General features: G+C 45.0%; 2 protein-coding genes across 10 annotated transcripts in view; one reads left to right on the top strand and one right to left on the bottom strand.

The window, feature by feature from the left end:
• LOC120954952 (ral guanine nucleotide dissociation stimulator-like 1) overlaps window positions 1-12,040 on the top strand; it is a 37,013-nt gene that overhangs the window by 10,791 nt on the left and 14,182 nt on the right. For 2 of the 8 annotated variants that reach the window (XM_040375321.2, XM_040375320.2), the window contains exon 1: window positions 5,325-5,382. The exons of 4 other annotated variants lie outside the window; for them this stretch is intronic. The gene's annotated coding sequence lies outside the window, so the exon portion shown is untranslated. 2 more of the 8 variants (XM_049610730.1, XM_049610729.1) reach the window with 2 other exon arrangements.
• Window positions 369-1,558, bottom strand: LOC120954955 (protein obstructor-E-like). Of its 2 annotated transcripts, none has more exons than XM_040375328.2 (2): window positions 1,097-1,558; window positions 369-1,027 (listed from the first exon to the last, which is right to left on the bottom strand). In XM_040375328.2, the coding sequence occupies exons 1-2, from the start codon at window positions 1,104-1,106 to the stop codon at window positions 639-641; spliced, it is 399 nt and encodes a 132-aa protein (XP_040231262.2). In that variant the 5' UTR covers window positions 1,107-1,558; the 3' UTR covers window positions 369-638. The 2 variants fall into 2 exon arrangements, with proteins under 2 accessions (XP_040231262.2, XP_040231263.2); XM_040375329.2 differs by having other exon boundaries at window positions 1,100-1,555.

The following is a 12,040-nucleotide window of genomic DNA, read 5'->3' as shown; positions in this document are numbered from 1 at the left end:
AACGGACCTAACGATTTTCCTTATCATACAAACACACACACACCGCGAATAATGCCCATCACAATTCAACAAGTGAGCTTCAAAACATGAAGCGCATTATCAACTGTTGAGCAAAGTACCGATCAGTTTAGGTCCGCAAATCGTCCACAGATCCGGTCCCGGGAGAAAATGAACACGGTTTGCGTGTGCTTGGAAGGGAAAGTTTGGACGTGTGTGCGCTGATGTGTTTGTGATGTGAGGGTTTTGGTGGTTAATTTTGACGCCGGACGAACTCCTCTCCCCCTTCCAGTAAAAGTGGCGCCACATCCGGTTCGAGCAAAGCACACCAAAGGTAACGCTACGAGTGACGCGCCGAGTTTTGCATGAAGCTCTCTTTCTCTCTCATGGCTTTATTGGTTTTATTTCGCACCCGTTACACTAAATAGCACCGCCACCAATCATCAACAACAACCTCCATCGAGCACTAGGGATGTTAGGGAATGTCACAAAGACTATAGGTTGGCCACTGATTCTAACGCACTTTGATGTGTTTGAGGAAGGGAAAAAATGAAGTTATTGTCGTATCAGAACATAGTTGTTAGCCCGCGCACTGTACTAGCTGATGGAAACAGGTTCCGTTCGTTTGTTTTCGTCGAAGATCAGCAGATCACTTTAGCGCTCAGATCACACTGATGAACTTGGCGATTGAACAGCAGCCCAGTCGGACACGATCGCTCATTCGCCACTCCCTCGAAGCAAAGCACAAACTTCTGGCAGGAGGTTGGATGAGGTAGCGAGACCATGCCCATCGTCGGGCACTCGAAACACTCGGCCACCGTGGACGGCAGACAGGACTGGCGGCTCTCATCGAACCGGAAACCCTGCTGGCAGACACCGTAGTAAGCGATGCCGTCGTAACAGTAGAAGTACGACCGGCAGTCCCGTGGATTAGCCGTCAGATACTGGCCGGTCGGACGGCACGTCGGCTCGGCAGTGATGGCGCTCACGCCCAGCGCCAGGAGCGCGATCCAGACGGTAGATACAGATCCTGGAGAAGATACGAGTTTTGATAAGAAAGAGCGGGTTGTGCCAATTTCCGGAGTGGCGCGATGCACACCACCTTGCATGATGTGGAGACGACCTGATTCACTGCTAGAAAGGTACTAGCACGGAGCAGTCGATCGTCAACTGATTTTATAATGCGTTCTACAGATATCTATTGCTATCGCAAGGGAAGGCACCGGTATGATAAGGTCTGTATCGGCACGCGTGTGGACGCCGTGCTGCACACATCCATCATCGCGTTGCGCCGTGTCCAGTGGATAGACACCGAGCGCTTGACGGGTCTTGGGAGCTTGTTAACTTAGCCCAGGTCCAGTGCCGACATGTTTTAGTAACACTCATGCTGGACGTGCCCTCCAGACGGGATCACACTCGACATGATTGATGCAGATGCCTCAAAAGTGTATCCCTGCCGATCGTTTGGAAGGTCGACACCAAGAACAGAACACGTCACTTTCAGGTTGGCTGAACATGCAAGTTGAGTCACTAGCTTGTGATACTTCAAATACGCGAATGAATGAATTCCGTTTACCATTGGTTCCATAAATACTGTCACAACGGTTCCGTCCTTCATGCGTTGTAATCGACATTGCGTTGCGTAGAGTCCGCCTGATTGTACTTTGCTACTTCTTTTTACGATAAAATCGAAATGATACCAAGCCTGGAGAGCAGCAGAAGAAGGTCCATTAGCAAATTCCGTGAACGCCGAAGGCTCGCTAATGATTTTCAAAATCAGCATTTGATTAGATAAATTTCGATAAAGTGCGTTTTGTTTGTTTGTTTGCACGCGTTTTTGTTTGTGCGTGCGGAAAGTTTCAGTACTGCCCTCAAGGGGAAGTCAATTGCCTCGGTCAGTGGTCGGCAAGCTCAGCCAAAGAGAGCTTATTGGGAAGCTGTTTGGGTGTAAATTGATCATCTGTACAAAGCATTAAAACTTTGTTCACAATTAACGATTGACAACAATTGGTTGGAAATTAAATAAGTGCGTCTTAAAAGCCATTATTATACTGATGAGTATGATTAACCACTTGACCCACTGACTTCCTGCAGCTCTTCCCAAAGAATAACAAACAATCCCATCGGCAAACCGGTACTTATTTTAATCATCACTTGAAAATAAGCTTCTTCAATTACACTTCCCAAGATGCACAAGGGGGAGCTAATTTGACTCCCTCTCTTTCTCTCTATCTCTCTATTTCTAATCGTTATAATTTGTGTTTATATTGATACTACCTCTCTATAGGCGGGCAGCTAATTTGTGGACATTCGAGAGTTGCTACTCCACAGCCGAAATCTAACAACGAAACCGTACCAGTACAGTGCGGGTATTGTTTGGGCTAAAGCCAGCATCCCTCCACGGGGCAACTCATCCCACACGCCGAGCGGTACGATCGATGAGTAATTGTTGAAACAGCTGGTGCGTTCTAATTACAGTTCCGCCCATTCCCTCTTCATCGCCTGCAAACCCCGAACTGAGAAACAATAACGCGCGTTCAGTACACCACCGAACGTCCCGAAACATCGAAACACCTCCCAAATTTGGGTCACAAAAATATCCAGTGGAAATGTGTTTACAGCGCGCACCGCCAAGGAGGTTGAAATGGATCTACAAACTTTGTGGCTTCGAGCGCAAATGAATCAGCTAGCTCTGCCTACGCTCGATTATGCTGTAGAGCTGTTTTTGGAAAATTTCATTTCAGCAAAGCTAATTGCGCACGGAGCTTTGAAACAGTGGGTTGAAAGTGTGGCTAATGTAGATTGAAAGGAATAGCGACAGTGTCGCTGTGTGACAAGTCGAAGGTTACGAGATCTGACAATTGATTCAATATATAGTCTATAGGCTATAGTCTTTCCCTCCAATTACAGACTTTTGCACCAACGGAACCATTCAGATCTTGTACCAGATCGCACAGTAAAGCTTGGATGATGTATTCAGTATCTCAAGATATCTACATTGAGGTAAACTTACAATACAGACCCTCAGATAAGTGTTAATTTCCAAAGATTCTGGATTGATCTATTCAACAACCTAAACGGCATGGAGAATGAATCGGTTCGGTGCTAAGCGGTTTATTTGCCGAACTCGTTATCAAATGTATTGTCGTTATAAACAGATTAACCTATATCTGAACCAAAAAACGACCCATACAATCCCATCGTATTGGTATTGGGTGTGATTTTGTCATAAGATTTGCCTACTTCAATTCTGTCGTCCGATCAGGATAGGCATATGGGTGGTGCATTTGGCGTGGACTTTGTTGTGGATGATTACATTCCTTTTCTGATAAGGATTAATTGGTAAGGTAGCTGGTTTGATCATGCCCATAAATCGGTTCTCATGTAATCAAATTGAGATTACGTTTATTAGTCTCCTCACATTTCATGCGCAAAACATTGCCCTTAGATGCACAGCAACATCACTCAAAACATTCAACTTATCTCCGTCAGAACATCAGCCCTCGCTGTACTACTGCACTTGCTGCACTTCTGCTGCAACCATTCGTGCGAAGAAAGGAATTGTTTTCCTCATCATAACATTAAGTATAGACGAAAAAAACAAAGGTTCATTGACAAAGGGCACACACTAGCACATTCCCGCCAGACTGCACCTTAGAGCTTGAGCTGCACCCATTTGCCGCACAGTACAGTTAGAGCTGTTTCATTGAAACCCACCTAACCGTGACGTCACTGCATCGTCAAGCATAAACGCCCAGTGTGTGTGTGTGTGTACGATGGCTTCACAACGTCCAACATGAGCGACAAGTGTATCGACCGTCCATGTCCCCCGTGGTGGGGCTTTCGATGTTGGTTTTCCGCCGATTCAAAGCCAGTGCGCCAGCAGACCCTTTCCTCCATCGCTGTGTATGTTTTCTTATTAGTGATCGTATAAGCACAATCTGCCCTAATATGCTGGACGCAGCTTTGATGGGCTTTTGTGGTTAGATTTTCTAAATTCTGATTATCTGATTTGGCGTGCGCAGGACTTTAGACGCTTCTCGGGCCCGATATTGCGGTAGCGTTTCTCTATTTCTCACCTTCACATGGCTGACTACTTCCGTGGCATTTTCAGCGCAGAAGGGGAGGGTGAGGTGAGGGTGAGAGGGAATTCGTTCCACGTGAGCGCACTAGAAAACAATATAAAAACAGTAGATTAACCCCGCGCTGGTGGCATTGTTGGTAGGACGCACGCTCGGGTGAGGGGGGGGCAAAAGATCGTGATGTCATATGGGAGATAATAATTTTGGGCTTCCGTCTGTCATGCCCGGGGTCCGATTGTGAGGATCGTTAAATATAAATTAGATGCGGAACTGATTTGCTTCTTGGTGGGTGAGTGATTTTTAAGTATTTCTATAGAAAAGAAGAATCATTAAAAAATATTCTTCGCTCTATTAGAAGTAGCTAAACTTTGATTGGTGTGAACGAAAACTGAAGAAATAAAGCATACTATCTGGTTTCAGTATTTGTAAAAGTAGCATCAAATGACTGAAGCGCTTGGAAAATTAATATTTAGGGAATTAAGTTTTTTTTTAATTTTTAGTTTATTTTGGAGAACGAATAAAGAAATAAAGAGTTTTCCTATCTTGTTTTGTTTTTGTCCATTTTGTATATTTATAAAAGTAATCGTACTTTTCTGTCAACTTAAAACGAACTGTTTATTCACCACTTTATATCTCACATTCTCACCATATGCCCTGACTTCATCTTTCACACGCGGACATTTCTCACTATGAGCTTGCATACTTCAACAAGAGAGAGGGAGAAAAAGCGAGAGAGCGATGCGTGCCGTAAGAAAGAGACCGTCACTCGTAGATGAGTTTGTTTGTGGTGAATATAGCTACTCACCACTAGATGGCGTCACGGTAAAGCTGATAGCGTGATTGTTTGAACATTGGCATCGTTGGTGGTTAAAATTATGTACAACAATCTATTATTTTATTTTAACTAATCATGGTATGATAAAATAAGTACAAGTTTTGTAATTTGGATGAACTTCTTCACTTAATATCGTCCTTTAAAATATGTTTTTGAATTGTTTTCGATGGCATACAAAAGCGTATATATGTTTCAATGCTCTACATCAACTAATCTAATTTTGTTCTAAAATGTAAATTAGTGTATAAATTCACTACAATTAAAAAAATCTTAAGAACTAATCCCTTTTTGCAGAATTGTTCTGATTCTGATAAACTAAAAAAAACAAAACATCGCTACAAACTTGAACCCGAATCATCCCGACTCGGCCGCTCGGGACCCGCGGCTCTTGGCAGGCAGCTCACAACCGCGCAGAAGCTTGTCGTCCGTGAGACAGTTCGGATCGTGTTTCGCGTTCTGCGTCTGGAGGTGTGTGAAATCGTAACCCTTTTCGAAGTCCCGAACCGTTTCGAGCTTTTGTGTGATGTTTGTTTGTAGCAATAATTTCAGTGCTTTTCATAAAAATATAACATTAAAAGTATTTAGTGATATATACATATATTTGCATGTGACTTGTGGCTTCCACTGTTACCCGGATTGCGCGAGGAGTGGTGTGGTGCAATAATAAATCGTCAAGGAAGGCGAATGCCACAGTGAATTAAATAATTATACGAAAGCGTGTAAAACATTCGCTAAATATTACCTTTGCACGGGCGAAGGTATTCGTTGTGATGCGTACGATTAACGGTGGTGCCTGTTCTCTCGGCGCAAAAGGAAGAGGCAAAATGTTGCCGATACCGGTGAAAGTGTGCAATCGTGTAGTCCAAAGCAGTGCGTCCGTACGTCCGCAGCATCTATCGGACATGGCGGGATGTTGTTTGGCAGGCAGAGATTAAATAATATTCAGTCGTTCGCACGCTCACTCGCTCTCTCGTGCGCGCTACTGCTGCCATAAGTACTTCCTCTCGGATTTCATGCCGATTACGGCAATTGCGATAGCGAAAATGGCATGTTATGATTTGCTGTGGCAGCGTGGAGCTGTCGGAGGTACATGATATTGTGGCCAGCTGAGGGGTTTCACTGTTGCGAACTGCGGGGGGCCGCAAAACACCTCGAGCATAGAATAACCTAAAAAAGAAACTAAATAAAACGATAGCGGATCCAATCATAATAAACAACATTCTGTAAAAGGTGTTCCTGTGCGTTAGAAAGGGCGTAATTATATAAATATCTCCGCCTTGCCAAGCACACACACACACATGTGTTGAGGTGATACAGAGATCCACGGTGACCGTGATAACAACACCTTTCTTTCTCCCAATTTGCTGCGTTTTCCCCGTTGCTAGGCAACGACGAAAGACGCGAACGAGCGTTAACTTTTTGCATCTACCGTGTCTCGCTCTCTCTCTCTCTCTCTTTCTCTCTTGTTTGCGTGATACACGAACGCGTGCAAACAAACCAACCCCGCAAATGGGATTTATTTTTACGCCACCCTATGGTATGGTGGCGTAGTGGGCTGCTCGCGACTCGCCCGCAAGCATCATGTTGTCGTTTGTGGTATGGCAAGCCAACACTTGCGGAGGAAGTGTCTGTCACCCGAATGCGACGCGTATCGGAACGTGAGCCACACCGCGCACACCTTGTCTGTTTTTGTGGCCCGTTTTGCTGCCTGCACACCAAAACGCGGAAGTCATGAGGACGAAATGGAACTTCTCGTACGACGACAATAACAAAAAAAAACGTTCGTAACGAAAACACGAACCAGAAAGACACCAGTAATCAAACGCCCAATCAGGGAAGCCACGTGACAAGTGAAAAGGAAAGCCACTGGCAGTGTTTTTGTGTGACGAACGGAGGGGGCACGGGCAAAGTGTCAAGAAAGCATGAAATGAAATCAAAGCCGAAGGCTCGAAAAAAAAACCGCTGGAAAAAAATTAAAGTACCCACCATTGCCGGCGTTCGCTATCTGTGTGTGTGTGTGGTGGCAGTTTTCTCTTCCAATTATCATTAAAATCCCATTACGGTGCGGCGTGTGCTATCGTTCGCGTAGGACGTCCGCGCGTAACCAATTTCACGGGTTTCTTCCTTGCCGCTCTTGCCGTTAAAGGGCGCCATTTAAGATGGGGGGGGGGGGAGGGGATGAGAGGGCGCCCCAAGACACACACACACAGCCACAGGTTAAATGTCGGTAGTTCGCCTCACCGACGACTTCCGCGTTACTAGGCGCATCAGTTTTTTTTTCTCTCTATTTGTTTCTAACTGCATTCGGCCGCTTCATCTAAATTCACATTTCCCGGTCAGCATCAATGGTCGGTTCGATCGGTCTACCATTCGAGTGATGTCGATGGGTTGGGTTGATGGGCACATTTTATGCTATAAATAATTTTCGCTACACCTACAACCTCTACCTCCTTACGTACCACCCCGCTCGTGACGTTCGGCAAGGGATAGGAAAAGCATTATTCGACGGTTCCTCAATATAGGTACAAATGAACCATGCTTGGGGTAGAATTTTTCCTCCTTTCCCCCGGCGCTTGTCGCATTGCTGCGGTTTCGATGCCGCCTGGGTTGCCTGTCACACAAAAGGGACGCACAAAAGGGCCGGGGAAAATTGCTGGAGCGAAGAGAACGTCCTTCAATCGGGATTACAAGGGTTATTAAAGGATCGCTCGGTTTGGGTGTGCAGAAATAGCAAAATATAATCTTAATCACAGCACGGTTGGGTTTCCTTTTTTCATTCCTGATTTTTTTAGTTGTGCTTTTGAGCATGATTTCCGGTTTTGATTTCATAAACGATACTTTTAAGCCAAAGGCTTAAAGGGAAGATTATGCTGTATATTTGCAAACTTTTAGGCGCTTTTGAAAGGGAAAATTAATTTAAAATGATGATGTATGCTAAAATGCACATTGTCTGCAGAAATAAAAAATAAAAAAAAACGATTTAAAAAGTAAAACACATCTACATACCTTATCTCTGATTCTGCCACGCTCAGTATCAGCAGCGAAAAGAGCCAAAGTAATTAATTAAAACAATCTGTTGTGAGTCAGGCGCACATTTATGGCTCAATTACATTCGCCGCCGCTGTCCATCCATCCGGCTAACGTACGATAATGCTTACTCGATTGCCGCGTGCGTGCGCACGGAGGGCTCGAGCTCGAGCCTCGCTTTCGTTCCATTTGGCTGCATAATTAATGAAAGCAAACTTCCAGTCGCCGTGTTTTGCCGTGAGCTGGGTTGGGCTGGTTTGCATTTTGCAGCGCCGATTGGAGTTATAATTTGCTTGCTGTAAATTCTCGCACTGTGATTGACAGCGGAAATTGAGTGAGTGATGCCCCCGCAACAGTGGCTGCCTGGAAATTCCAACTCTCTCATACATCGCGTTGGTTTACTGTTGTCACTGGTGGCGGGATACGCTGTTTCTGTTGCTTTTGTGTCCTCTCTCGCTTGACAAGAGGAGCGAAGAGACAGGGGATACCCTCTGTTATTATGTTTTATACATTTAGCATTCCCTTTTTCTCGACTCAAAGCGACACGGCCACAAAGGGCTGCTGTTATTGACGATACGAACGAGGACAGCGATGATGATGATGATGATGCTGATGATGGCGCTTTAGTCCCGTGCTTATCCTTATCGTCCTCGCACAACCAACCAACGATGAGTGGCGTGTGGTTTTGAATGAAATCTTGTGCCACGCCGGCTGTACCCCCGAAGTGGGTTGGTGGACTGTGCACGTGCGAACTCGTGAAAACGTGAGCCAGAGAAGATGTAGTTGTATTTCCTTTTGTGCTGATGTCTTTTGTTGATGATTTTGGAGTAGATATGTATACTTCAGCTAGGTGTTTTGTATTCCGTGAATGGTTTGTATTTGTTTGCTTTCGGGGTAGCTTTCGAGCTTAACTTGACAAGCGCCTGTATTGGTCCCTTTTTTCCTGACTTACGCTACAATTGGGAGATTTAAATTATTAATTAATTAAATTAAATTAATTTAATCAATTGTCACTGCGCAGTGTGGAAAATAGCTAGAAAAAATCATAATATGAATTTACAAAACCACTCTCTGCTTGTACGTGCTATAATCACACAAGTGTATCTGGTTACTTCCCTTGACATGCGATCGGGGACAATTAAAAATGGGGGCTCGCCCTCACACAAAGGCCACAATCAATTTTGCACGGCAGCATGAACATCTCCGACATCATATCAACGTTCCATGATGATGCTGTGTCCTCCACATCCACCAACCACCACCACCATTATGTCAATTGCATCATGCTGCTCGTGTACCCCGCTCGCACAAGCACATATTGGACTGCTGCGCCACGGTAGATGAAGGCAGGTCGTGGCGGTTGTTTGATAAATATAAACCATTTTTCCGCCACGTTGCACTCGAAGGACGCCGAGCCGAACAGCTCGCCAAGCCGAACCGAGTGCATTGTTGATGTTTGCATCCGGATGCTGAAAATAGCACCGCTGGAATAGAACACTGGATGGAGAAGAATACGGGGAAATTTAGCGCAAACGAACGCGTTTTAATTTATGCTCATTTTGTTTGACATCAATATGAAGATGATTCGAGTGCGAAAAGGAGGATTGAGATTGTGTTTATTTTAGTGCTGTCTGTAGTTAATTATTTAAATTTATTGTAACTACCACAATGAGTGGCTTTCATTGTGCTTGTAAGATGCTTGGTTTTACACCCTCAAAAGGCATGAGTTGTGCCGATGATTTTGAAGGTTAAACCAGACGATAAATTAAGACAAGAATTCACGTAAAATGCTAAGTTTTATTTCTTCTTTCTTCGACTTCTTTTACCCATTTTAAGATAATATATAAAATAATAGCAATAAATTAACTCATTAAACTGAATGGTGAAGCTGAAACAACATGGCAACATCATGGCAAACTCCATCCAGAGAGCCATCGTTTTATTTTTGGCAACCTGTTGGCAATATGCAAATTCAAACCTGTTTTCAAGCAGTCGAAATCGGTCGGTTGACTTTCGCTTCTCTCTACAAAAAATGGCTCCCCCTGGGGGGTTTTACGGGGAGTGTTTTGCGCATTATCGTCGAACCGGACTTTTAAGCAGGAGGGAATTTCAGCATCAAATTCCAACTCGAACCTCCCCAATAAACCAGTTTTATTGCGAACGAGTTGCTAAGACACCGAGCGCACAGAGAGACAAATGTCAAAGGAAGATTGAGCGTCTTCCAAAATGAAGTGGTCGTTGAGGAGTATCGCAGGAAGATGTATCGCTGCAAAAGGAGTAATGATCTAATACGATTACTTGGAAATGCAATTATCCCACCACCAGGAAGCATGCTCACGTTCGTTCGACATCTAAACAAAAACGAGGGTTTTTGCATGCACACATATAAAGTCTGTGCTACTGACGTCGAAACAAAGAACATCCGCTACGACGGTTGTCACTCGTGCGTGACACCGAACCACGTGGAGCAAAACAACAAACAAAACAGGGAAAGGGTTTAGGGTTCGCGAGGCAACGTAGGCAACAACAAAACTGGTTGTCGTTGTTTTAGTCGAGCTGGGTTGGGTTGAGAGGGTGCAAACAAAAAGGGGCTTGCTACTTTGGGGCTAATAGCCTGGGGGCCATATGTTTCGACGGTGCGTCCTCCTGTCTGCATTTTAGCGCCCGTATTTCGCCTGTAGCGAGCCTTTCGCAAACAGTCAGACGGTGAACCCACAGTTTCAGCTCTCAAAGCAAAGAGTAACAAGACGGTACACTGCCACCAAAACCATAGTTACATCGGAGCGTTGTTCAAGTTAAAATGCTGCCCCAAACATTACTTCGGTTACAGAGGAGACATAGGCGATGCTAGCAACATTGCTCTTTATGGGAAGCGTTTGTTGCTTACCGGATTGTGATTCGTTCCCTTGCCCGTTTCAATTTGATGTTATTGCTGTTCCGCTTTTGGTATAAACCCCCTCCAAACGACTGTTACACACACGCGGAGAACCGTTTCGGATCGGTTCTCTGTGCGGGGGAAAAATTGGATTTGTTTGCCTTTCCCAGCGTCAGCAGCGTCATACAATTGGAATGCGTTTTTCCCGATACGATTTTTCATAGTTTACACACAAACACATTCCTGTCCCAAGTGCGAGGGCATTTACCCGTAAGGAGAGCGAAGAACAGTGGTGGGATGACGCTCTCTATATATAGAGCATCATCGCGTTCGTTCGTTCGTTCGGGAATCAATGATTCACAAGGGCGCAGATCGGGGATGAAAGGATGAAAAAAAACCCACCGATGTGCGCGGCCGATTGCCAAAAATATCGACCTGAAAGCCGGTTTTGGCACGTGGGAAAACGGACGCCCACGGTTGAGTGTTCTTACGGACGCGTATGGACCACATTTTCCGCCCAACGCCTGGCAGGGAGTGGGAAACGTGCCCCGGCATATGAGCTGCATCGGTTCCACAACACACACACACACACACACACACACACGCACGCAACACGATTATTAATCTTGACACATACTCGAGCACACACACACACAGGTCGGGTGCGTGTGTTTGCAAGCGGAAGCAACACTTTGATGGCCACTAGCGGTAGCGCACTAATAGGTGCTGATTGGAAACGTCGTCTCAGATTACTCCCACGGCGCTCGCACGACGCTTTTGACGGTTGATTAACCCGCGAGGGCGAAGGTTTTTTCGTTTGGGTGTTCCCGTGAGGTTGTGGGTGCGTCTCTCGCCGGTCCCGGCTGTTGTCGGTTTCGATGTTTGTGTTGGGTTAAGTCACGTGGAAAAATGGATGGTTCCGCTTTTGGGTTGCTTCACAACCAGGGAAGAAGAGTCGTCGTCTGGGGTGGTTGGTAGTCGCTGTATTGTTTGGTATAGTTTTAATCAGACGAAAGTGGATTACACACATATGGCAATTCGTGGGCAGAAGCTAACATTTATCTTAACTGGGCTTATAAAAAATTAAAAATATAGCTTCTTGAAGATTGTAACATTTTTTTCATATGGGATAATTGTATCAAATAACAGTAGTGCCAAAAAGGTCACTAACAATGACTGTTAAATTGCGATAAAATACAATAGGGGGCGGTCCCGTAGTACAGT

The sequence above is a fragment of the Anopheles coluzzii genome, chromosome 3, assembly GCF_943734685.1.
Source record: "Anopheles coluzzii chromosome 3, AcolN3, whole genome shotgun sequence".
In the NCBI taxonomy this organism is placed as follows: Eukaryota; Metazoa; Arthropoda; class Insecta; order Diptera; family Culicidae; genus Anopheles; species Anopheles coluzzii.
Note: the sequence above shows the minus strand (reverse complement) of the source record. Positions and strands in the feature narration are given on the sequence as shown.